The sequence below is a fragment of the Parasteatoda tepidariorum genome, chromosome 1, assembly GCF_043381705.1.
Source record: "Parasteatoda tepidariorum isolate YZ-2023 chromosome 1, CAS_Ptep_4.0, whole genome shotgun sequence".
NCBI lineage: Eukaryota > Metazoa > Arthropoda > Arachnida > Araneae > Theridiidae > Parasteatoda > Parasteatoda tepidariorum.
In genome coordinates this window covers 29,197,220-29,220,341 of record NC_092204.1, presented here as the reverse complement: position 1 = coordinate 29,220,341, position 23,122 = coordinate 29,197,220, and the positions used below count along the sequence as shown (strand labels likewise).

At 29.0% G+C, this 23,122-nt stretch overlaps 1 protein-coding gene across 1 annotated transcript in view; it reads right to left on the bottom strand.

Moving 5' to 3' along the window:
• Positions 1-22,840, bottom strand: part of LOC107448552 (plexin domain-containing protein 2) — a 40,120-nt gene extending 17,280 nt beyond the window's left edge. The window contains exons 1-5 of the mRNA XM_016063794.3: positions 22,635-22,840; positions 15,959-16,104; positions 6,201-6,341; positions 4,749-4,818; positions 1,757-1,879 (exon numbers count right to left, since the gene is read on the bottom strand). Coding sequence (XP_015919280.2) covers positions 1,757-1,879; positions 4,749-4,818; positions 6,201-6,341; positions 15,959-16,104; positions 22,635-22,704 — 550 coding nt within the window. The 5' untranslated portion in view covers positions 22,705-22,840. The remainder of the gene's footprint in view (positions 1-1,756; positions 1,880-4,748; positions 4,819-6,200; positions 6,342-15,958; positions 16,105-22,634) is intronic.
• Between the last annotated feature and the right edge of the window lie 282 nt (positions 22,841-23,122).

Sequence of the window (23,122 nt, the reverse complement as noted above, 5' to 3'; positions counted from 1 at the left end):
GAGCGAAGAAGTGATGTTTACTCCATCAGCAAACAGTCTTTCTGGTAGGGAAAATCTTGCAAAAAATCCTAAAATGTCTCTATTTAGGGAAAAGAGGGAAATCTCAGAAATTACAATTGGTTAATGAACTTGCTCGAGTGATTCCCACGGCTTAAAAGGGAAAAAAGATCTTTATTTAAATGTATGCATACTTTGGCTAAAAATAGATTTAGAAACAGGATGTGGCTTTTAAAAGTGTGAGAAAGTATTTCAAATAGAATAATTAATTAGTAATAAAGTAGGAGTTGTTTTATAGCAAAGAAACTAACATAAAAAGATTAATAAAAGCTTTTTATGTTACATATATATATATATATATATATAACTGGCGTTGAACTGCCAAATCAATTCAACATTTAAAATTTAACATCAATAAATTAACAAAACAATTTGTAACATGAAGAAAAATAAACTTATTAATGCATTTTTATAAATATAACCTAACTTTTAAAAAAACTAAATATCAGAGCATTTATAAAGTTACATTTACTTTAAAATTAATATTTCCTTAACATTTTTAAATTCTTCAAAACTTAGCAAAATAGTGCTGCTAAAACAAACTTTTCTCAGTGAATATGAACATTAGTGCACTTGGTTGTTAAACTTAGTCCACATTACTAAAATCAAAACAAAACAAAAATGGCATTAATTGTTAAAATTAGGTTTTACCAATCATTTCAGTCAGCTGATCTTCCAATGATTTAATATCAGGTGTGTATTATAAATATATGCAAAATGATTGTGTCACAAATTTAATTATACAACAAATTAATGAATTTAACATAAAAGTAGATTTAGGTGCACACATTTCAGAGATGGACTAAGTGGATTATTGAAGATTCAGTTCAAATAAATAAAATGAAATTTATTCAAGTAAAAACAAACAAACTAGAAATTCAATCAGGAAGGCAATGGTATCAGAACAAATTATAAATGCAGGTCCTACTATAATCGATGACACATATTTCAATTTCAAATTTTTTAGCCCCTATTCTCATAAATAGTTATCCACAACACTTCAGAATTCTTTATCTTCAGAAAGCCAACTTTGGTAAATTTTAAAAGATGTTATCTGGTTTTCCAATCTAGTTTTTTGAAGCCTCAAACTCAATTCTCATTTGAGTCAGTTTTCCAAAATCTATTATTTTTGATGATTTCACAAGGGTTTCATCATCAAATAATCAAAATCATTTTCTAACCACTAATTGTGTTCATGTTTCACACAATAGGACTAAAATAACCAAAATAAATATAGGAGAAAAAACAAGCTATGCTAATATTAAAGGTTACACAGAGCTGAAACAAAAAACGTTTGGACAAAATAATATACAAGAAAGCATACACCTACATTGAAGTTATATTTTTCAAAGCATTTCATTTAGAAAAAAAATTCCCTTTAATAATGCAGTGAGAAATACAACAATTGTAATTAAATGGTGTGTTTAAAAATTACAATTCGGTCACCAAATTATTTCAAAACTTTAAAAATAAATCTACTTTACATAACCTCATAAAAATGTCATTTCAGAAGAACATAAAAATTTTCCTCATGAAAGATCAAACACATTTCAGGAGTTACAATTACAGCATTACACAAGACAGCAGAAATAACCATCTGTCATTCATCGGGTAGTTTAAACCAAAATAAATTTATAAATTATGTTAAGCATTTGGTATTCATTGGTTGGCAATTATAATTATTCCAATAAACATTTACCATTATCCGCATACTTGATGAAAGAGTCATTAGACTGGCTGCTATCAAAGTTGGCCATCAGGGGAGCTATGTACTGGGTGGCAGCAATCCAATTATGCAAATAGTCACCAGTGTACAAAAAACCTGCAACATACAAAATAAACAATCACTTGCATGTATTATATAATATGCAAAAGCATGCCAGGATGAATTTTGTAGGTTAATTTTACAAAAATGTAATGCATACCAGAAACTTAAGTGCTGAAAAAAGCAAAGTCATTTGTATTCACTTAAGTGAAAACAAATTTCAAGTAATATTTCAAAAGATTTGTGCTCTGCTCTAGTTTATGATCATACAAGAGGACATTACTTTTAAAACCTACCACTAGAAGTACAAGTACTTTAGGAAAAAGCAACGAGTAAATAGTAAAAGGTTTGATTTTAAAAAGTAATGATTGCAAAAAAAGTAAAACAAAAAAAGTAATGATTTCAAAGTACATTTCAAGAAAATCAAAACTTCAAAGTAACCTTAAATTTCATTAAAAAATTAAAGAAAAAATAAATAATTTTATTTTAAAACTTATTAAATTTTAATTAAAATGTAAAAAATTTTAAAATGCATGAAAATTTACCAAACTTTATTGAAATAGTAAATGTTGAAAATATCTAGAAAACTAAACCAGAAAGCAATGTTCAGTTTTTGCATATAAAATTATTAATTTTAAAATTCCAAATCTTTAGAAATTTTGCTTTTATTATCGGAATTTGTAGTAATAAAATCATTAATAGAGCAAATTTAATAAATATTGTAATTTCAAATTTGCAATGTTCAATGTTTGCATATAAAATTATTAATTTTAAAATTTCAAATCTTTAAAAATTTTGTTTTTATTATCGGAATTTGTAGAAAGAAAATAATTTTTAGAGCAAATTTAATAAATATTGTAATTTTTGTTTAAAGAAATAATTTTAAACAAAATAATAATTTATTCACATACATAGGTAAGCTCTTGAAAACCATTAAATTAAAAATTATGTTTTGTTTCTTCTTAAAACTTTAAAGAAAATAATTTCAGAAATTTAAATAATGACGATTTTTTAATTTGGGACATAGATATTCAATTTCGAATCCACTCATAATCAAAAATTGAGCACAAAATTTTTATTTCTAAATTTATTCATTTATATGGTAGAATTCTAAAAGGAAACAAAAAATATTTTTAATAAAAAAGAAATAAAACATCAGAAATTTTTTTTAATGCATACTATATTTTGATTCAATATGTTGCATAAATTTTATATTTGAAATCTTACATGCCAAAAAATTAAAATTTTGTGCAAAAAATGTTTGGTTGGTAATATCAAACAAATAATTGAAATTATTTAGAAAAACACACATATAGTTGCCAAAAATGTTGGTTGTTTAAATATTATTTACTAAAGGGAAAAAAAGTGCACCCTCTACCAAAAGAAAAGTGATACCACCACTTATCCAAATTCATAAAACCATCAACTGTTAGCCTTCCCTCCAGAGGCGTATCTAGGAAAAACAGTGACTGTGGATAATCGCGTATCAGGGGTCCTCTAAAAATTATTATATTTTCTATTTTTTTAAGAGGTAAAGTATAAGGATTATCTGAAGAATGTAATAATTTTGACTATAACGTAAAAGATTGTATTACATAATCAAAAATTTTCAAAAAACTATAACAATACTAATTTTATTAATCTTGCATTTATGCGTAGAAGGAGTCTCCTTTTTTTTGTATCTATCACAGGGATTTCTCATCGTGGGTGGCATCCTCTGTGAAGGGATGTGTTTTTTCTTTTTTCTCTCCACTTATTTTCAATAGGAGTTAAATCTATTCTAGAGATGCGGAAAACATTTTTTCAAAGTGATTTTCACAACTGATAAAATGGAAGTTAAACAAGCATATCCAAAGATAAGTCAGGAGACAGCTGGACATTGGGCTGGGGGACTCTCAATGTCTTTTGCTCGCAATTTCAGATTCAGGTTTCTCACCGAAATTGCTATCTTGTCAAGGGGTTACATGTCCCCCCCCCCACACACTTACTTTTAAAAGCATACATGTAGATTCCTGAAATAAGGCGATGAAGATGTTTGGTGACCTTGACTTTAAATATCGAGTGTTGGAAGAAAAAATAAAGATTGTCCGGAGGAAAACATTCAAAGAGATTGAAAAAAAAAATTTCTTGAGGAAAATTTTTTAAAAAATCAAAAAAAAAAATTAACAATTTCTATCGACATTTTCGTTACAAATACTTGTAATTTTTCCCAAAAGAATTATTGAAAAAACAAGTAAAGTACTAAATTAAAAAAGGAAGAAAATACAGGTAAAATTACGAACTTTTAACTTTTACTTCCACTACAATTAACGAAAGTAAAAGTATTGCCATGTATGTTTTATGACCATCATGAAGGGTTTTTTTTTATTTAAAAAATACAGATCAAGAATTATATTCTTCAGCAGTCACAAATGTTTGCACTTTGAGAAAACAGCTTTTAAAGCAAAACTTTTATAAGAACCTGAAATTTTAAGGAAAATAAATATTTAAAAGAAAATTGCAAATAAGTTTTAACTATGATGCTAGTTTGTATTAGACTCTTAAATAAAAAATCATTTTCCGTATTCTTTTTATCTTTAAGAACTGTGGTGCAAAAAGGCTAGCAGCAAAAACTTGTAAGGCATACTTTGCTTGTCTCTAAACTTTACACATCATCGTTTGCAAATACAATTTACACATACACCACTTATTGAAGACCTGTTAGTAAGCAAACTAAAATTACTAATATAGCAATAAACTAGAAATATATATCAAAACAAATATACTAAAGAATCTGAGCATGGAATATGCATACATAGAACTGAAATTCTAAATGAACAAATAGAATGCTTGCATAAATACAGTTCCTTTATTTCTATATCAAGTAAAAAGTTTTCTAAAAAAATAATTCATTAGTGGAGAATGAAAAAAAGAATTATAACTGTACCTCCAGTGGCTATTGTTACATTTTTTAAAAGGCTTCCATAAAATGGAAAATCAAACTTCAAAGGGATAGTCTGAAAAACAAATAAAATTATTTTTAAAAAAGATCATTTTTACTCATAACAATAAAATAACTAAGTGAACCTTTCAAAATATTTTTTGCTTGTTTATATGGCTCCTTATAGAATAAAATATAAATTTTAAGTACATAAAAAAACTTATGTTTTCTCTTCCTTATGTGGTAAGGCAGAGGATCATATTTACTAAATCATATTTATTTTTTGATTTTTCTGAAAGCTTATAGCTTTCTTCAAAGGCAAGGATGCATAATATGTAATAACGCGCAAAAGCTGTTTGCAAAAATTTTGGCACCATCCACAAAAGTTTTCTGTAATACTGTAAAAAATTAAAACAATTAAAAATTATTAACACATGACAGTTCGTATTTCGTGATTCATTTAACTTTTAATTTGTTGGACTTATATACTATGCACAGTATTCTAAAAAAGAAAAAAAAAAAGGCACAAAAATTCCAATGTTGACCACTTAGGATATTCTATGTCGGAATTGCTGTTAGTGCTGTCCTTACTAATTAACATGCATTACTAATTAATATGGGTATTTGAATCCAAGTCAAATAAAAAGGACGTCAGCGCTAAATCACTTATCGACTTTAAAGTACATTTTAAGTTATTAAAAATTTTAAAAAATTTAAAATGCAGTTTTATAAATTTTGTTATAATGTAAATATGCTACACAGCAATTAAGGGAATTGCTCAGCAGTTTTGTCATTCCTTAGGGATCAGACAATTTTGAAGAAAGCAGTGTATGCAATAATATAAACTAGCAAATAAAATTTAACATAATAGAATACATAATTTAAATTTTTTTAAATTTTTTTTAAACTTTCTTTGACGGGAAGACGAGCATTCCAATTTGATAATATTATGATTTTTTTTTCAAAAAAAAAAAAAGAAAAAGGTGTAATCTCTTGATAAAGGAGAAAACTATTTCTGATGGAATAACATATGCATTTTTAACTGAAGAATAATTGAGCACCTCTTCATACTTGTTCCTTGGGTAACCTCTAGTAAGTACACATATTATAAGTCTACTTAAAAATTTTAATTCATATATGAGCAATTGCATTTTTTAGCATAAATATAAACGAGTGAACTAATTCCCAGATTTTTCCAGATCAGAGACCATGGATTTTGCTGACCACCATGTAGCATGCATCCATTGAAATATTGCAGAACATTTCATTTTTTTAAGAATTTTCACAAAATATTTTGAAGATTTTTCACTTTAAAAAAAAAACATTTGAGTATATTTTGAATTTTTTTTTTTTTTCAAAAAATGTCTTAAATGAGTAGGAGCATGAGAAAGAATCATAAAATATAATATATTGGATACACATTATATTCAGAATAATTTAAAAAAGAAAATTAATTACTGTTGCTTGACGATGAGAGTCGGATAACATGTGGTGAACAATAGGCTGGGGATATGAATTGATGTCGATCCAAAACTTTTTACCAACCTCTGGATCAGAGTAAAATGTAGAGTTGTAGTAAGTATGATGGTCAAATTCAACCTGCCAAAAAGAATTAAGTAAAATGCAAATACTATTTACAGAAATAAAATTTAAACAAAAATAATATTTTGTAAGTATATGTGTGCATACACATTATTAGATTGGGAGAGTTGATTTTTATTTTGATGTCAGCCCACTCTTAAATCAAGAATATCCTATCTATCAGCTTGATTTTATAGGTTGTTATTATTATGATTTTATAGGCTAAAATTTACCATCAAAATTTTTAAAAAAAATTATTACACAATGGTAACAAGTTATTAAAGGCAATATTTTAATAATTATATTAATTATTTTTATCTGGTAACTGGATTTGTTTACAATGTAAAGTTTGATGGCAAACAAAAACTCCAGTGTTGCCAAAATCAAAAGTTTTAAATTACCTACAACTATTAAAATACCCCCAATCAGAGAACAAACTACCTTCTAAGACCTAGAATATCTATATGCCTTGTTTTGCTTGTCCAATGCATAAATAAACAACTTTTATTTTGCGTGGGGCCTAAGTAACCACGCAATGACCAAAGTAGTTCCGGTTGACAATAGTTTGGTAAATAGTCAGAAATTTAAGAAAACATTAAAACAATTTTGAATGTTATAGGAATCATAACTCATTTGGTTATAAAGTGTCATTTTTGCAATAAGAAAGAGCAGATTATTGACCAGTTATATAGCTCATAGGCTGCAATAGTGGCACAACTAAAAAAACACATGTTTTGGACTAAGATCAGGGGTAAATATGAAAAAACACATTCTTCCAGCAGCAATACTTGCACAACTCATTATTCAACTTGAAGGTAATTAACTTGAAGGTAAACTGGCATAGTTCCACAAGCAAACGAAAGCATTTCTTATGCCTTTTGCTTAGCAATGACAACTTTAAACTCACTTATCTCAAAACTTGATTTTTTGAGTTTTGCAACTATTGTAGCCCATCAGCGATTTATCTTATCTGTCAACTTTTAAAGTCACAAGGATGCAATATGAGGTTCCTTAATTTACCAAACATTATACCATTCACAATTATCTTCCTCATAATTACAAAAATATAAGATTTAATACTGATGTTTAAAAAATACAAAATGAAACGGTGGTAAAAAGAACATTGAAATAACCCTGTTTCGGGTTATTTTAATATTCATTGTTGTTGTAATAAGATAATTACAACAGCAAAGTAAGTATAATCACAAAACATCAAGAATCAAGGTATTGCCAGTTAGCATAACATAAACTTTATACAATTTACTAAATCTACATTTCCAATACATTCGCCCTCCACTTAAGTCTTTCACTGTTATATAATCCTTTAGGTAGACTGGTGGTTGCTCTGTAAAATAGGGGGCTTATCTGGATCTGAAGATAGTTGTCTAGATCGAATGATACTCATCGGCCTCATCTCTAGTTGACTACTTATTTGTAGATAACTCAGAGTCTGTATTAAAAGACACTGATTCAGGGTCAATATGAGATAGCTGAAAATCAACTTTTAGTATTGGGTCTCCTCTAGGAGCCAAATGTCTAATCGACACACTTGTCAAGCAACCATCAAGAAATTTTACGTAAGCATAGTTTGAGTTAGCATAGATTAGTTCTATTTCCTGCACCATAAGGTTATACTTGTTAAGGCGCAAATGGTTTCTCATTAGAACAGGGCCAGGTTAAGTTAACCATGTTGGCAGGGACTGACTGTCCAAGAATCTTCTTGGGTGAGAAAACTTTTTCTCATGAGGTGTTTCATTTGTTGCAATACAGAATGAAGATCTAATGGAATGAAGAGCTTATTGAAGCATCTTCTCCCACTGTTTAAATCTATTTTAAATGCTTTAAGTTTAGAGACTAGAAGGATTGTCTTCCAAATTTTTCCATTATACCTCACACACTGGCCTCCCTGTGGGTTATAAGCAGTGGTCCTGCAAGAAGCAATTCTCAGAGTTAAGAAACCTTTTCAATTCAAGGAGCATGGATGAGAAGGTGAAGGTTCTTTGAAATTTATGTTGAGCCTTTCAAAAGATAAAGTTGCTTTTATCAGCTTTCTTTCACTGTAGAACAAAGGTTTTTCTTCATCACAGTATGGTCAAGCATTTGTCATTTGTTTGATGTCATCCAATAAAATGGGCAAGTTTTTCACTCTTGTCCAATGATGCATTCTGGTTATATCAGGGTGGCAAAATGCTTTATGCAGTTCCTTTAAATTAACTTCAGGATGGATTTAACTGCTATTCTTTGCATAGTGACTACTGTTGAACTTCCATTTCCTAGGAGGTAAATAATGTCACGTTTATAGTTTACCAACTCAAGCCTACATCTAAAAATCTCTTCATTTTTTATTTTGCTGGAATGGCACTAGTAACATAAATGGTATAGATCTTTGGTCTGTGAGAACCTCAAACTGCCTGCCCATCAGGTAACATCTTTAATTTCGTATTTTTAAACTGATGAATGTTTTTCTCAGTAGCGCTCAAAGTTCATGAGAAAAAGTTTAAAGGCTAGTCAACTCCGCTCAAAGTACCTAACCCTAGATGAAAATATTGAGGAAGTGTCCTTTCACTGAATGGTAAATAATTCTTGGCAGTCAAAAATGATGCTTCAGTTACATCGTTCTTCATCTAATCTATAGCTTTGACAACATCGGCATAAAATGGAAAAAATTTCGTCGGATTATGTGAAATTTTCTCCTAGAATTTAGGAATTTACTTGCAGTAATGTGCAAACATGCCAACGGTTCTTTGTAAAGAAGCCAAGTCATCTGGGATAAGCAAGTTTATCATGGCGGCATTTCTGTCAGGGTCTGGTTTAATTACCTATATTCAATTAAATATCCCAGAATTTTCACACACTTCACAAAAAAAGAACATTTTTCTTGATAGAAAGTAAGGTTTTGTATATATACACATACATACCTTTTTAAAACCTCGATATTTTAATATGCCACCATAACATACTGGTAAATTCCAAATCACTTACTTCATTTTGTACTTAAGTTTCAATCCACTCGATTTGCGATAATTTCAGAGTGAATTCGGTGGTTATTAAAACGGATTTTCACTTGGTTCTTAAATCTCAATTTCTTAATACAATAGTATTTTGGTCAGTAAACTTCAAATGGCACATTTCGCACTCAATTATTGACAATTTACCCACAATCCCAGGTGCATTTACGATGGCATTTTTGTCAATTATTGTTACAGATTTTCATAGTTTTTTTAATGATACATTATCACATTCGAGAAATTTCGAATCATACATTGGAAGAATTACTTTTTGATGCATAGCTATGCCACAATTTTACTGTTGGCTTGGTTTTGTCAACTGTATTTTTAGCAGTTTGGGATTTCCACATAGTTTTTAAAATTTTGATTTCAATTTTAATATATTTTTTACGATTCGAGAAATCTGAATCGTGCTTTTAAATAATCAAATAATGACCAGTTTTAGTCGTGACAATTTCATCTCAAATCCACAATTTTTTAATAATGTGAAATTTTTGCAAGCTCTAAAATTGAGTGCGTGATTCTTCATAGTAATAATCCTTTTTTGCGTGACGTGACATAGAAAATACAGCAATTTCTGTGATATTCAAGTTTTTTTCACGTTGTAGTGAAAATAGGAATAAAAGTGGAAGATTCTTATTCCTGCATACTTTTTTGAACAGGTTGCATGCATAAAAAAAATTTTTAAAAGAAAGAAGTTTTGTTTGATTGTTAAAAAGGGTCTGGAAAAGAGACTCTCCAGTAAACGGATATCCGGATATGGGACTTGTACTGTGTATACATATATTGCGATTGTAAGAAATATTTCCAAGTTTTTATCATGCTTCTGGTTGAGACCACACACAGTTACATCATCAAGGTATGGAAAAGTTTTTCAAAGTTTTTCTTCCTTGATTAATTCTGCCAGTATTTCTCTGCAAAACTGGGACACCTTTGTTACACCAAAAAGGATTCTTCTAAATTAGAAAAGTTTACCTTCTGCTTCAAAAGCTGTGTACTGTTCAATCTAAAATAGGCAGCTGAAGGTAGACACATTTCAAATCAATTGTGCTAAATTGCTAAATAAAATACTCTGTACAATGAAACTTTCTGCATCAGTTCATCCATCCTGGGTAAGGGATTGGCATCAAGTAATGTAAATTTATCAATAGTCTGAGAGTAGTCAACAACCATCCTCGGCTTATGATTGTCTCTCTTTACAATGAATACGGGTTCTCCATGGGTAGCTGCTTGGTTCAATCGCACCTTCAATAAGTAGTTTCTCCTACTTCTACAGAATTGAAAGACTTAACATTCATTTGTCACCTTAATTTAGTGGTGCTAGTTACTGGTTTACAGCGAGAGGATAGAGATGTAACTGAAACTTGAGTGGTGGCCAAAGAACAAATTTTCAAAGGGAGTCTATCACCTTGAAAATAGAAAATAAATTTCTACTGAAGAACGGTTACTCAAAAGGTCATGACCTATTAGAATATCAACATGATTTTTCATTATTAGAATTTTAATATTATATACCTACATGATTTTACATTATGAGAGTTATAGTACAGTAGGGAACCGATTATCCGGAACGATCGGGACCATCGCTATTCCGGATAACTGATTTTTCCCGTTTTCTGAATCGCTACAAAAAGCCGTTTTTTTTTATTGTTAAACCCAACTAAAAAAAAAAATATTTGGAAATAATCTTAAAAAGAAGACAAAACGATGAAGTAATACAGTAATGATTATTTCTAAAATGATGGTATGGTAAATATCTTTCAAAAAAGAAAGAAAAATCCTAAAATCATGTGAGGAAAAAAAAAAATTTTTTAAATGGCGGGAAAATTTATCGAATTTCGTTCCGGTTTTTTGGTTTTCCGGTTTTCTGATTTCCGGATAACGGGTTCTGTACTGTACCATATCCAGTGACATGACATCTGAATTTAAGGATGAATTAACTACAGTCATCCGACTTGTGTAAAGCTTCACACTAAACTGGCACAGTTCCACAAAATTTCGATTTAAAAAACTAAATGAGAAAGGTCTGTTGATTTTGTAGATCTACACATATCATTATTATATCCTCTTTTATAGCATTTCCTGCAATTAGCTTATCAGACAAAATATAAGATGCTTCTTGGGTGATGATCATCTACACAGTTAGAGCAAAGTTGGAACAGAGACAGCTAATATTGGAAAATTTTCTTCGAAATTATCATCTTGAGGCAAAAGAGTTTGATACGCAACTCCGTGCGGCAGCTGAATTTGTTCAATAGGAGCAGCTGCAGGGGCATTTGTTGCAGTCAAGTATAATAAAGAGTAAAGTTCTAGTGATCTTTCTTAGTCTAAAGCATTTTCTAACATGATGGTGGTATTTTCCAACTGTCGTTCATGTAGTTCTTTGAACCTCGTATGAAGGCATCATTTATAAATACATCTTTATACTTATCGGGGGTTATAGCCTTAAATTTAGTCTTTGCTCAATTGTTTAAGGATCTGAAGGCATTCAGTAATAGATTCACCATTTTACTCCGTTCTAGAGGCTAAACTGTGTTTTACAAATATTTCACTGCATGTAGTGATGAATAGTGAGTGCAAAACTTCAACAGCTTTTGAATAAGTTTCACAGTCAGTTATGTAGTGAAAATTGTTAGCTGTCACATAATTACAAAGTAACTCAAATTTGTTGTCAGTTGAATAGTTTACTTGCACCACGTAATTTGAGAAGCTTCTTTTCCAGTGTACCCATCTGCTTTTAGTACCGGTACATGTTGGATCGACATCAAAGCGTTCTGGTTTCAAAAGTTCCATTCTGCTTAGTCAATCAATTAGTGAGTGTGAAAATAGTTTTATTGCTGATTAAAATGTGGTAAGAAGAACACTGAAATAATCCCATAAAAAGCTTTAATCAGCAATAAAGAGATAATTACAAAACGGAGTAAGCATAAACAGAAAACATCAACATTCAAGGCGTTGCCAGTTAGCACACATAAACTTTGGATAATTAACTAAAGCTACCTTTTCACTACAGAAAGATCTAATATGATTTAATAAGTTTGCTTACTTTCAAGGGTTTAGAAAGGGAAAAATATGCAAATTTCTTTATGATTTTTTGGGGAGGAGATCAGTCCTGATTGTGTGTCATAAATATACCCTTGATCGAGATTCTAGTGCAAGTACATATTGTACTAAAAGTGTTAAAGTAGGTATATTGCTATATTTTAGATAATTATTTTTAAACAAATATAAAACAGAAAATTTTTAGAATAGAAAAAGATGATGCAAATAATAGTCATTAATAAGTAAACATAATTCAATTTTTAAGATCATAAAATGCACTGAAAGTAAATTAAAAATGTAAAATAGTGATGATATTGTTAACTTACTTTTTTACCATTTCCTAAATTAAAATCAAATTAATGTTATAATATAAAAACAAAAAAATATATTATATGAGCATAATAAAACATGCAAAAACTAATTACGAGCTAAAATAATGGTACTAATATTTTTGAAAACAATGATTTAATAAAAAAATAATTACAATATATTTAAAAACCACAATTACATTTTTTATCGTAGTTAACTTCAATTACAACTACTTTATTACAAATGTAGTTAACTACAACTTTCTTTTTAACTAACTTTCGATATGTAAATACTGCTTCACTACTTTTAGGGAGCAAAGTTTGTTAGAGTACTAAATTTACACCCATGTTCTAAATTATTTTGAACAAAAATTAGCCAATTTAAAGATGAGGAATTAAGAAATAATTATTCACGTTAACAGAAGCCAATTTGTTACTCTACAGCATTCGTTACGAATTTGCTCTTTTAACCTTCAACTTCTCAACAATGAATTATTAATTTCAGTAACGTTATTAAATTATCTCATATTTGCAATTTTGATAAATGTATAATGAATGCTCTTCTATTTCTAAAAGAGCATTATATCATCAAGATTCTTTTTACGCCAGTCTGCTGCATAAGGATTTAAGTCTTGTCCTCCCTCCCTAGCCAAGTTCCAACTAGACCATCTTTCACCCACTTCGCCATTAACAAAAATAAACTAAATAAAAAATTACAGAGGACATATGTTCTTTTTAATTGAACTAACATCAAGTATTCCTTTGAAGTTTCACAAATGTACATTTGCACTTGAAGGTATGACCAATGTAATAAATTAGCTATCATTTAGAATGGCTAGTCTATATATTAGTCATTATTAAGTCTGGATTAAAGACGAAACTTGCTGCTTTTAGAGCAACCGGCCAAATTTTTATTAATAACGCTTGGCCACAAGGGCAATCTCATTGAGTCTATTGACAGACCCAAAAAGATTTATACCTATCCCATGCAGAAAATTAAAAAAAAAAAATTTTTACTAAACAAACGTTAAAAGTAGTTGTGAGGAATTACGACTAACTACTGTTTTTTTTTCTTTTTCATTGCACTACTTTTTACACTATATACTTACTAGTGTAGTAAAAAGTAGTGCACACTACAAACTACATAAAAATAGAAACTACAGTAGTCTTGCTACTTGCAGTACGCTTCTTCAGACGACTGCTTTTAAAGGTAATTTGACAAGTCGTTTTAAATCTATATGAAGTGTTAGGAACAATACAGGAACTTATACATTATTATTTTTTAAAAAAATACGTAAGGGTTTTTGACTTAAGATACACTATTAGATATCTCATGCCTAATAGTATATAGTGATCTTTATGATTCTAAAGTTCTTCAAAATGTCACAAGGCTTATGAATATGATAAAATGAACACTGCTCTAGAAGCCTAGATTAGTTCCCTTTTCATTCATAAGCAAATTTAAAAATTTCACCTATTAACCAAATTTCTTACAAATCTACAACTATAAGTATAAATTTATTTATTTATTGCCAATTTCGTAACTTGTTTGTGACATGAAATCGTCATATTTTCTCTCGTTAAATAAGTATTTCTCCATGACAGCATATATAGAAACTATTGAACAAAATTCACAAAAAATGTGATGTGCTGTTTGTCAGGATTTTTTCACTAAGATTCTTTTTTTAATATGATCAGGCAAAAAAATATATATATTCATATAATCTTTTAGCATTTTCCGAAAAATGTTATAGTAGTAGAGATGCTGGTGATCATGTTTAATTAAGTTAAGTTTCTAGAAAAGATTAATAACAAAATCATGCAGCAGACAATATGTAATAATAAGAAATGTTGGTTTTAACGATATTCCTTTACAGTTCTGCTAATCTATTTAAACATTCGTTTTAAAAACGAAAGCAAATGGAATGGTTTTCGTAATCATTAATTTATTTACTAATGAAAAATTTAAACTGATATTAAAATAAATGTTTTAACCATTGATTTATTATATTGTGAGATTTATAATTTAAATCTTAAAACATTGGTTGAAAAATTTAACTCATCTAACTTACACCATATATATTCATTCACGATATTTTCCTTTACAAAATTATTAACAATGCAAAACAACAAGACTGCTACTAAACCAATGAGATTATCTAATATTTTAAAAACACAAGAAAAAATCAATAATATTTTAAAATCACAAAAAATTAAAAAAGTAACAATATCAAAGCAGAGTTGTAGTAATTTGACAATTTTATTTATTCATTATTTTTTTTTAAATGTATTTTTTTTAAAATTATTATACAAAGTTGGGCAAGACGAAACACAGACAANACTGCTACTAAACCAATGAGATTATCTAATATTTTAAAAACACAAAAAATTAAAAAAAGTAACAATATCAAAGCAGAGTTGTAGTAATTTGACAATTTTATTTATTCATTATTTTTTTTTAATGTATTTTTTTTAAAATTATTATACAAAGTAGGGCAAGACGAAACACAGACAATTTACAAATAAACTTTAAATAAGTATTTCGAGCTTATTTTAAGAAAATGCTTTTATTTTGAAACAAACTGTAGAAATGCAATAAATTTTTTAAAATTAATTCTTCAAAAGTTTTCACATTTATAAAACGAAAGTTAAAAATTAACAGTTAAAAGTTTAAGTTTTTGGTACAGATTTGTTACATGTCTATCTTTAGCATCATATTAGGTACATATCCAAAATGTACCTTTTACATTGTGCAAATTCATTGTAAAATTTCAAATATTAATCAACAGTATTATAGCATAAAAATGTTTTTAAAGGGAAGAGATTCTCTAAGAATCATTGAAAAAATAAGAGTGGAAAATTACTGTTAAATATATTTTAATCAAAAAATTTTTACCAAATTATACTTACTTAGCTATTACTCTATTGCAAATGGTGGAAGAAAAAATATTAACTAACATAATAAAAATCAAATGAAAGTAAAAAGAAATGTTAATTATTTTTTTAACTTTCCAGTTTTTTCCCCTGTTCTAAACAGTCTTTAACGAAGGTACAATATTCAAGTTTATTATAGTCTATTTAGGATACTGCCACTTGTTACATCAGATTTTTAATAAATGTTCATTTCAAACAACAAAAACATGTATATGAACATATAAAACATATGATAAAAATATAAAACATATGATAGCTCATGACATATTAAACATATGTCATGAGGTACCATAAGCTATACTCAAAAAGAAAAAAAAAATTTAAAATCAAAATCATAACTAACTGTATCATTTGCCATTCCTGGTGGAAGATCTATTCCTAATTCAGATATAGACACATTCTTTTCAAATATAAGATCTGCAGAAGCAGGAGGAGCTTTTACTGTTTTTGCAAGTTTAGCTTTAAAATCTGAAAGTTTTTCAGGTTTATCTGAAAATAAAACAATGTATTTTAAAAATACTTAAGAAAATCTAAACTGAATAACTAATTAAAAATAAATAACATTAGTAATAAATAAATGTAAATATTAGTATGGATTTAGAAAAGTATAGATTGAGGCCAATGGCCGGAAGTAGTATGCTACAAACAGCTAAACATTCATTGTTGCTTTTTTTGTAGTTAATAGTAATTTCTAGTAATTACTTTTAGCATCAGTTTAGTGAAGAAACAAGGTTTAATTGAAACTAGTTTTTCTCATCTGATTGGTGCAAATCTTATGTAGGTAAGTCAATAAACATAATGAGAATGCTTCGTTGGCGGAGCGTTTATAAGAATTGCATCTGATGCTCAAGAGCAGGGGTGACCAACCTGCGGCTTGCGAGCCACATGCAGCTCTTTGAAGGATTATTTGTGGCTTTTCGATAAATGTACCCAAGTTCCCTTTTCATTTTTGTGCTATTTTATTTTTTAAAAGTTATTATCGTTCCTTGACGAATCGACAGATATCACAGATCTTCCGCAATTGGCAGTTTTCATACGTTTCTACTCATTCATTTATTCCATTCTTTTTCCTTTTATTCCAGTTTAAAATTCGTGAAATCCAAACACCTATCAGTATTAACTAACCAGCATCTCAAAGAATTATTGAAAAGTGCTGTCACCAATTATTCACCAAATTTTAAAGAATTTTTAAAAAAAGTAAGATAAATGCGTTAAATTTTTAATATTTAAATTCAATACACATATTTTGTACTTTTATTTATATGTTTTCAATAAATATAATTTCTGTCAAAAAAAATTTTTTTAATACCTTTTTTGCATACCTTTTAAATACGTATTTAATTGCGGCTCGAGAAAAATTTCAAATTTTTAAAAATGGCTCGACTATTAAGGAACTTGGACACCCCTCCTCTAGAGTAGCAAGTTTTTTTTTTCTACAAAGGTTTTCTGGAAATCTTTCTTGTACTTGAAATCACACATGTAATTAGATTTCTCCACGATAGTTGGTTTTGTTTTCATAAATGTGGAAGACATCAGTCGCTTTAAAAGTTCATGATGATAATATTGAACTTCCCTAGTCAGCATATAACACTTATATTTCAGAATGATCAAGAAAACGAAAATTGGAATTTTTTTGTAGCATGTAAACTTTTCCTGATAAACAAAAAGCTGTCAGTTTCAAAGTTGCCTGTCTCTAACTTGAATTACTATTTGTTAATTTCCAGTTTTCATTTACTTGTGAAACATCAAATATATATTCAGAAATTAAAATGAATAATAAGATGCTAGCCCGGGTTGACTACGAGTTATACCCTTTCAGTTGGTCACTTTCTATGATTTTTTTTTAGTTTTTTCACAGGTTGCTGCCAGGAAGTTACCAAGACTTGATGATTAATCAGCCACAGGTCACGACACCGATATCTCCACAAATTACGTTTCAGTGTCAAAATTCAGAAGATTTCCATACTGTGATCTGTGGAAGAATAATCACCTAGTCTTTGCAACTTTCGGGCAGTGGCCCGTGTGAACCTGCAAAAACGTCACAGAAGGGACCAACTCAAGATTATAACTCGTAGCTACTCCTGAACAAACCTCTACATGTTTTTTTTTCTTTTTTTCTCATTTAAAACCAATTTGGAGTCTTGCCGACTGTAGTTGGCATGGCAGTCCACAATACAGAAATATTCCCTTAAAATTACTGTGTAGGCTATTTTATTATTAAATATAAAACATTTTATATTTAATTTAGTTAACACAGATGTAAAAAAAATATCCCTATCATATTAGTCAATAAGCTAACCATAACCATATATCCCACTTACTCTACCTCAGAAAACAGTTCATAATAGAATTTCAAAATTTTTCCTCAAACTTCTATATATTTCTATAAAGCTTAAATTTCTATCTTAAGATGTTCCTCAAACAAAAATTAACAGTTTTTGTCAGTATATAATGATATTAGAACTAAGTTCATCAGCAGCTTCAACTAAGTAATAGGTGTGATTCCAAAAATAAAGCACACCTTTAGAATCTGCCACTCTTACTTGTTATATTTCTTATAATTTTGTACCAAAACAAAATTTAAACATTAAATAATAGATTTCAGATTTTTTTTTCTTCTTTAATATGATTATGAAAATTTGAATCACTTTGCTTTCTTTCTGTTCTAATTGGGTTATAAAAAAACTGTATCTTAAAAAACGCTATGTCCCAGCAAACTTTTTTAGCTTTTCTCATTATATTCCTTTGATATAATATGACTTTTAAGTCGTAATTCAGGGTCCTTACTATCTTCCAGTGTTCCTAAATAAGGAACTTGCTGGGGTTTTTTTTTGTATTAGTTTTCAGTACTTTTATATCTTTCAAAAAAAATTTACATGTCCCAGAAATTTGTCTCCTGTGTTACATCTACTTTATTTTTGAAATTCACAATAGAAATACTTACAAAAAAGTTGACAACAGTAGCCACTCATGCACTCTTATGTTTTTAGTGTTCTTTTTAAGCAGCCATTATTTCAGGAAACGAAATTTAAAGAATAAATTGGACGATAAGGATTTTTGAGATATTTTCTGTATGTCTCCTATGTTACCCTAGATTTTTACTATAAATAATAATAATTTTAGTTTTCTTTATTTTTAAATTTAAATTATAAACAATACTTAAAAGAAAAATTACACGTAACTTTGTAATGTTTCTGAACTAACATTAACTTGTTAGAGAATTTAAATTTCAGTTTGTTCCCTGTGTTACTTGTCTCCTGTGTTGCCATGTTTTTGAAGGGACAACAAAGTAACACAGGAGACTTCAATTCCTTTTTCGTGCTATTAAGTGGTCAAGACTTGGGCAATAAATTTTGTGCATAATTATAACTTACACCATAAAAAAGAAACATAAGAAACTATTTTTTTTTTTTCAAATTAATACAGAATTTTTAAACTAATAATTGGTTGTGTTACTTTAAAAGATTATAAAGTTTTTATATAGCAATCCTTCCATAAATAATTTTATTCCTATATTTGAGAGATTATTCTTAATTTTGTGTTCTTTTTTTTAGATAATGCCATTAATAGCTGCGGAGATATGCCGTTATAGAGAAAGAAGAAAACTGGATAAAAATAGAGAAGAATGTAAGAAAAAGGCTTGTGATAGATATTATAAAACAAAAAGATTGGCAAGTGATGTCTGCAAGAAAACAGATTAGCAAGGAAAAAGTGGCGTGCAAAGAAAGCAGAACAAAAACAGTGCATGAAGCAAAACAGTTCACCTCTTTTAACATCAAATGTTAAAAAAAAACTTAAAAAAAAGAGTCAACTGGCAGTGGAAGGAAAAAACTGAGGCGAGATAGAACAAAACTTTATAAGGAGATCATAAATCTTAAAATGGAATGTAAAAGAATTCAGCAAAGGGTAGAAAAATTAAGAAAAGGGGTAAATAGAGCAAAGATTACAAATAGATACTAGGATTGTAATTTAACTAAACGCTGCAGAACTAAAAAATTTATGAGAAAAATTTTCCTGGTATTAATAAACCTGAAATAGTAAAGGTTTCTTTCCAATTTTTTAAATACAATGCTCGAACACATTGTATGTCATCACAGTATAAAAGTTTACAAGAAAAAAAACAAGAAAATAATGTTAAAGAATATTGTGGCAAATCAGGTGATAAAAAAGAACAGAGTAGATGAGAAAAATTGCTTCAGGGACCGTTCAAAAAGTATGTACATCCCAAAGGGGGGGGGAGAGGATTTGCTATTTTGTACGGTTTTGAACGATGGGGGGGAGGTATTATACAAAGCACGTACATTATAAGCATACGCAAAATTTAAATTTGACTTAGATTGTTTTATTTATTGATTCAAAGATAAAGTTGGGTGTAATTGCTTAAATAATTTAAATGAATAAATTATTTTAAATAAATATTTAATTTTTAATTATTTTAATTTTTATGAAAAGTGGGGTAGACTAATAAAATGTACGTACTCCAAGGGGGTGTGTAAGCCCTTATGTACGAAGGGGGAGGGGGTTAAAATGTCTCCATTTTTGTGTATGTACTTTTAGAACGGCCCCTCAGAAGCTTTAGGTTTGAATTCCGGAATTCTCAAAGCCATTCAGCAACAACAACAAAATATTGAATTAAAAATAAAAGTTTTCAAGGTTTTTATACAAGAGATGACATCAGTAGAGCAACTGCACGAAAGAAGGAAACTGTAACAAAGTATTCAGAAAAGAAACCTATTAGATACGACGAAAAATTTACATGAAAAGTTCCCTGAAAGTGGAAATTGCTCCTATGCTTCTTTTGCTGCAAACCATCTTTCTATGCTTTGCCATCTCCAATTGACGCATGAAATACATGTTTATGCAAATTGCAAATTAATGTAAAATTTAAAATAACTGCCCCCAACAATATGCAGCCCTGATTCAAAAGACTGCATGTATAAAGAATGTCCATCTTGTCACAGAAAGAATGTTCCTTTTAATGCAATGAACACAGGTGCAAAAATCGAATGGAATTATAAAAATGAGATTTGTGAAAAAGAGGGGAAAAAAGTAAGTGCGAAGAAGGTTTCAAAAATGATAATGACTTCTCCAGTTTCTACACTAGCAAGTAAATTAGTAGAAGAATTCAACCTCTTCAAAAAAACAAGTATTCAACATTCACAGGGGTCTGTCCAGACACTTTGTAAAAGGTCCTGTTTTTGTAAAATTGTGAAAAAATTTCTCGTAATTTGTGAATATAAAATAAACGTTAAGTCACATTCTTTCAACCAGGGTCCTGCTTTTATGAATTTGTGCTTTCATAAAATAGGGTCCGGTTATCGCAAAAAACTTTTTCAAGGAGTTTTTAAATTGCATATAGATACAAGATTATGCTCAGCACTGTAAAATTGTAATAAAAAAAATTTAATTTCCAAAAGTAAACAGCAAATGCTGCTTCTAAATTAGAGATGCAACATACAAATATTTGTCATTTAGCCTATACCGCTGAAAGAAAGAATATTTATTTTGGACGAATAATGGAACAAGCGTCTGTCGAAGACGTTTACATCCATATTTCTTGTTTTCCCCCCTGGAAAGGGTTTATTCGATTAACAAAACAATAATGAAGATAATCAAATTTGTGAAGGGTCCAATTAAAAGAAAAATCATTCTGTGAGGGGTCTGTTTTTAAGTTAAAATATTTTGCGAGAGGTCCGTTTTTAAGAAAAGATATTTTGAGAAGTGTCCGTTAACGAACCCAAATTTCTTCTAAACAGACCCCTGATTCAGAAACAATTTGAAGCTTACAGATCCCCAACCTAATGAAGCTGTTATGCATGTAGATTTCAGCGAGAACTAGAACCTCAAATTATCAAATACAAGCACATCATTATGGTGCATCGCAAAATCTAATAGTTTTACACACTGGGCTTTGATATTGTGGAACTGAAACATCAGTTGTTTTTGCGGAGTACTAAGTAGAAGGAGATTTTGTCATTGCTATGGCATAAAAGATTTTATGATAAACAGCCAATCCAGAAATAAAACAAGATTTGAAAACTTTTAGCTCAGGAACACAAAAACATTTTCCTTTTAATAAGAAGCAAATTAATGTTTTCGACATTAATTCATCAAACAGCAATGACTCTATTCTTACTGATGAGGATAGTTTATATGAGTTAAATGAATCTATTCAAAAACATGAAATATGAGAACCTAATTGTAAAAATACAGCAGGCACTTTTTGGATTGTTGGATTGACCCAAGTATCAAGTTCGTAAACTGAAAAAAAAATGCTTGTCAAAATCTTAGTATATGTCTCTGAAAAAAAATTAATTTTCTTACTTTAAAAGGAGAAAACAGATGTCTTTATCCCCACTTTTCACCACCTGACTGTAATTTAAAAAATTACTTCAAATTTTACAAACTATTCTTAATAAGAAGATATCAGCATTTTAATTTTACAAAATCTTAATATTATTTTTAAAAAAATAAGCCCTTAAATTCCCTTCAAATAAGTTTAAATGCATGATTATTAAGTGGCTTGATTGTATATAATTTGCATTTGAGATTTAATAGCTTGGATTGCATAAAAAAAATTGGGAACAAAAAAATTCTTTAACTCCCTTAAAGACATTTTCTAAAAAAAAATCACTTTCAGTTTTCAATTATGCAATTTAAGCGAAACCTCCTACAATTAAGAATGAAATATTTACATTTCTTTTAACCAAAATATTGATGTTTACTTCACACGCACTAAGAAAATTGTTTCAGCAATTTTCTAAAAAAATCGTATATGACAATAATAATAAAAATACTTTGTTAAATACAGAAAATATTACGAAAACATGGTTTAACCAATGTAGCCTTCGCTCATTGTTAACACGAAACACCCTTACATACCACGCTTTTTTTTGTGAAGCATCACTGAAATCAGCTGCTGATTTGTTTACCTAGATCTACTAATTCAAATCAATTTAAAATGAACACAACAAGGTTTGCGATGCAAAAAAGTTATATATCCACTTATAAATACTTACATTCATTTCCACGAACTTGACATACACACATAATTAATAAAACTAATTTCCATAACTCCAAATGCATCATTTAATAAACTTATCTAAACTAATAAGGCACTTGTGGGAAATTAATAATCCACTTGTGGACAAGATGCACAACACCACTGATCCAAAACTACCGACAGCAGCGCACGCATCGCATACTCCACAATTAACCCGGATATTGTTCAAGACCTAGATACGACATTTCCGGTGGCTAAGTTTCGAGTTCTGTTGGATCGTCGATCCTAATCAAATATTTTCTTTCAATGAATCACAACTAAAGAAAGAAAAAAAAAAGACTTGAGAAACAAGCTGTGTATTTCTAAATTGATTTCTTCCGCTGTTTTCTAAGAATAGTCATTAAAAAATTCACATTTTTTAGGGAAATAAATAGCTTGGAGAAAAAAGTTGCAAACTAAAGGGCCTTCAATTTGGGCGCAAAACAATTGGATTGTTTTATTATT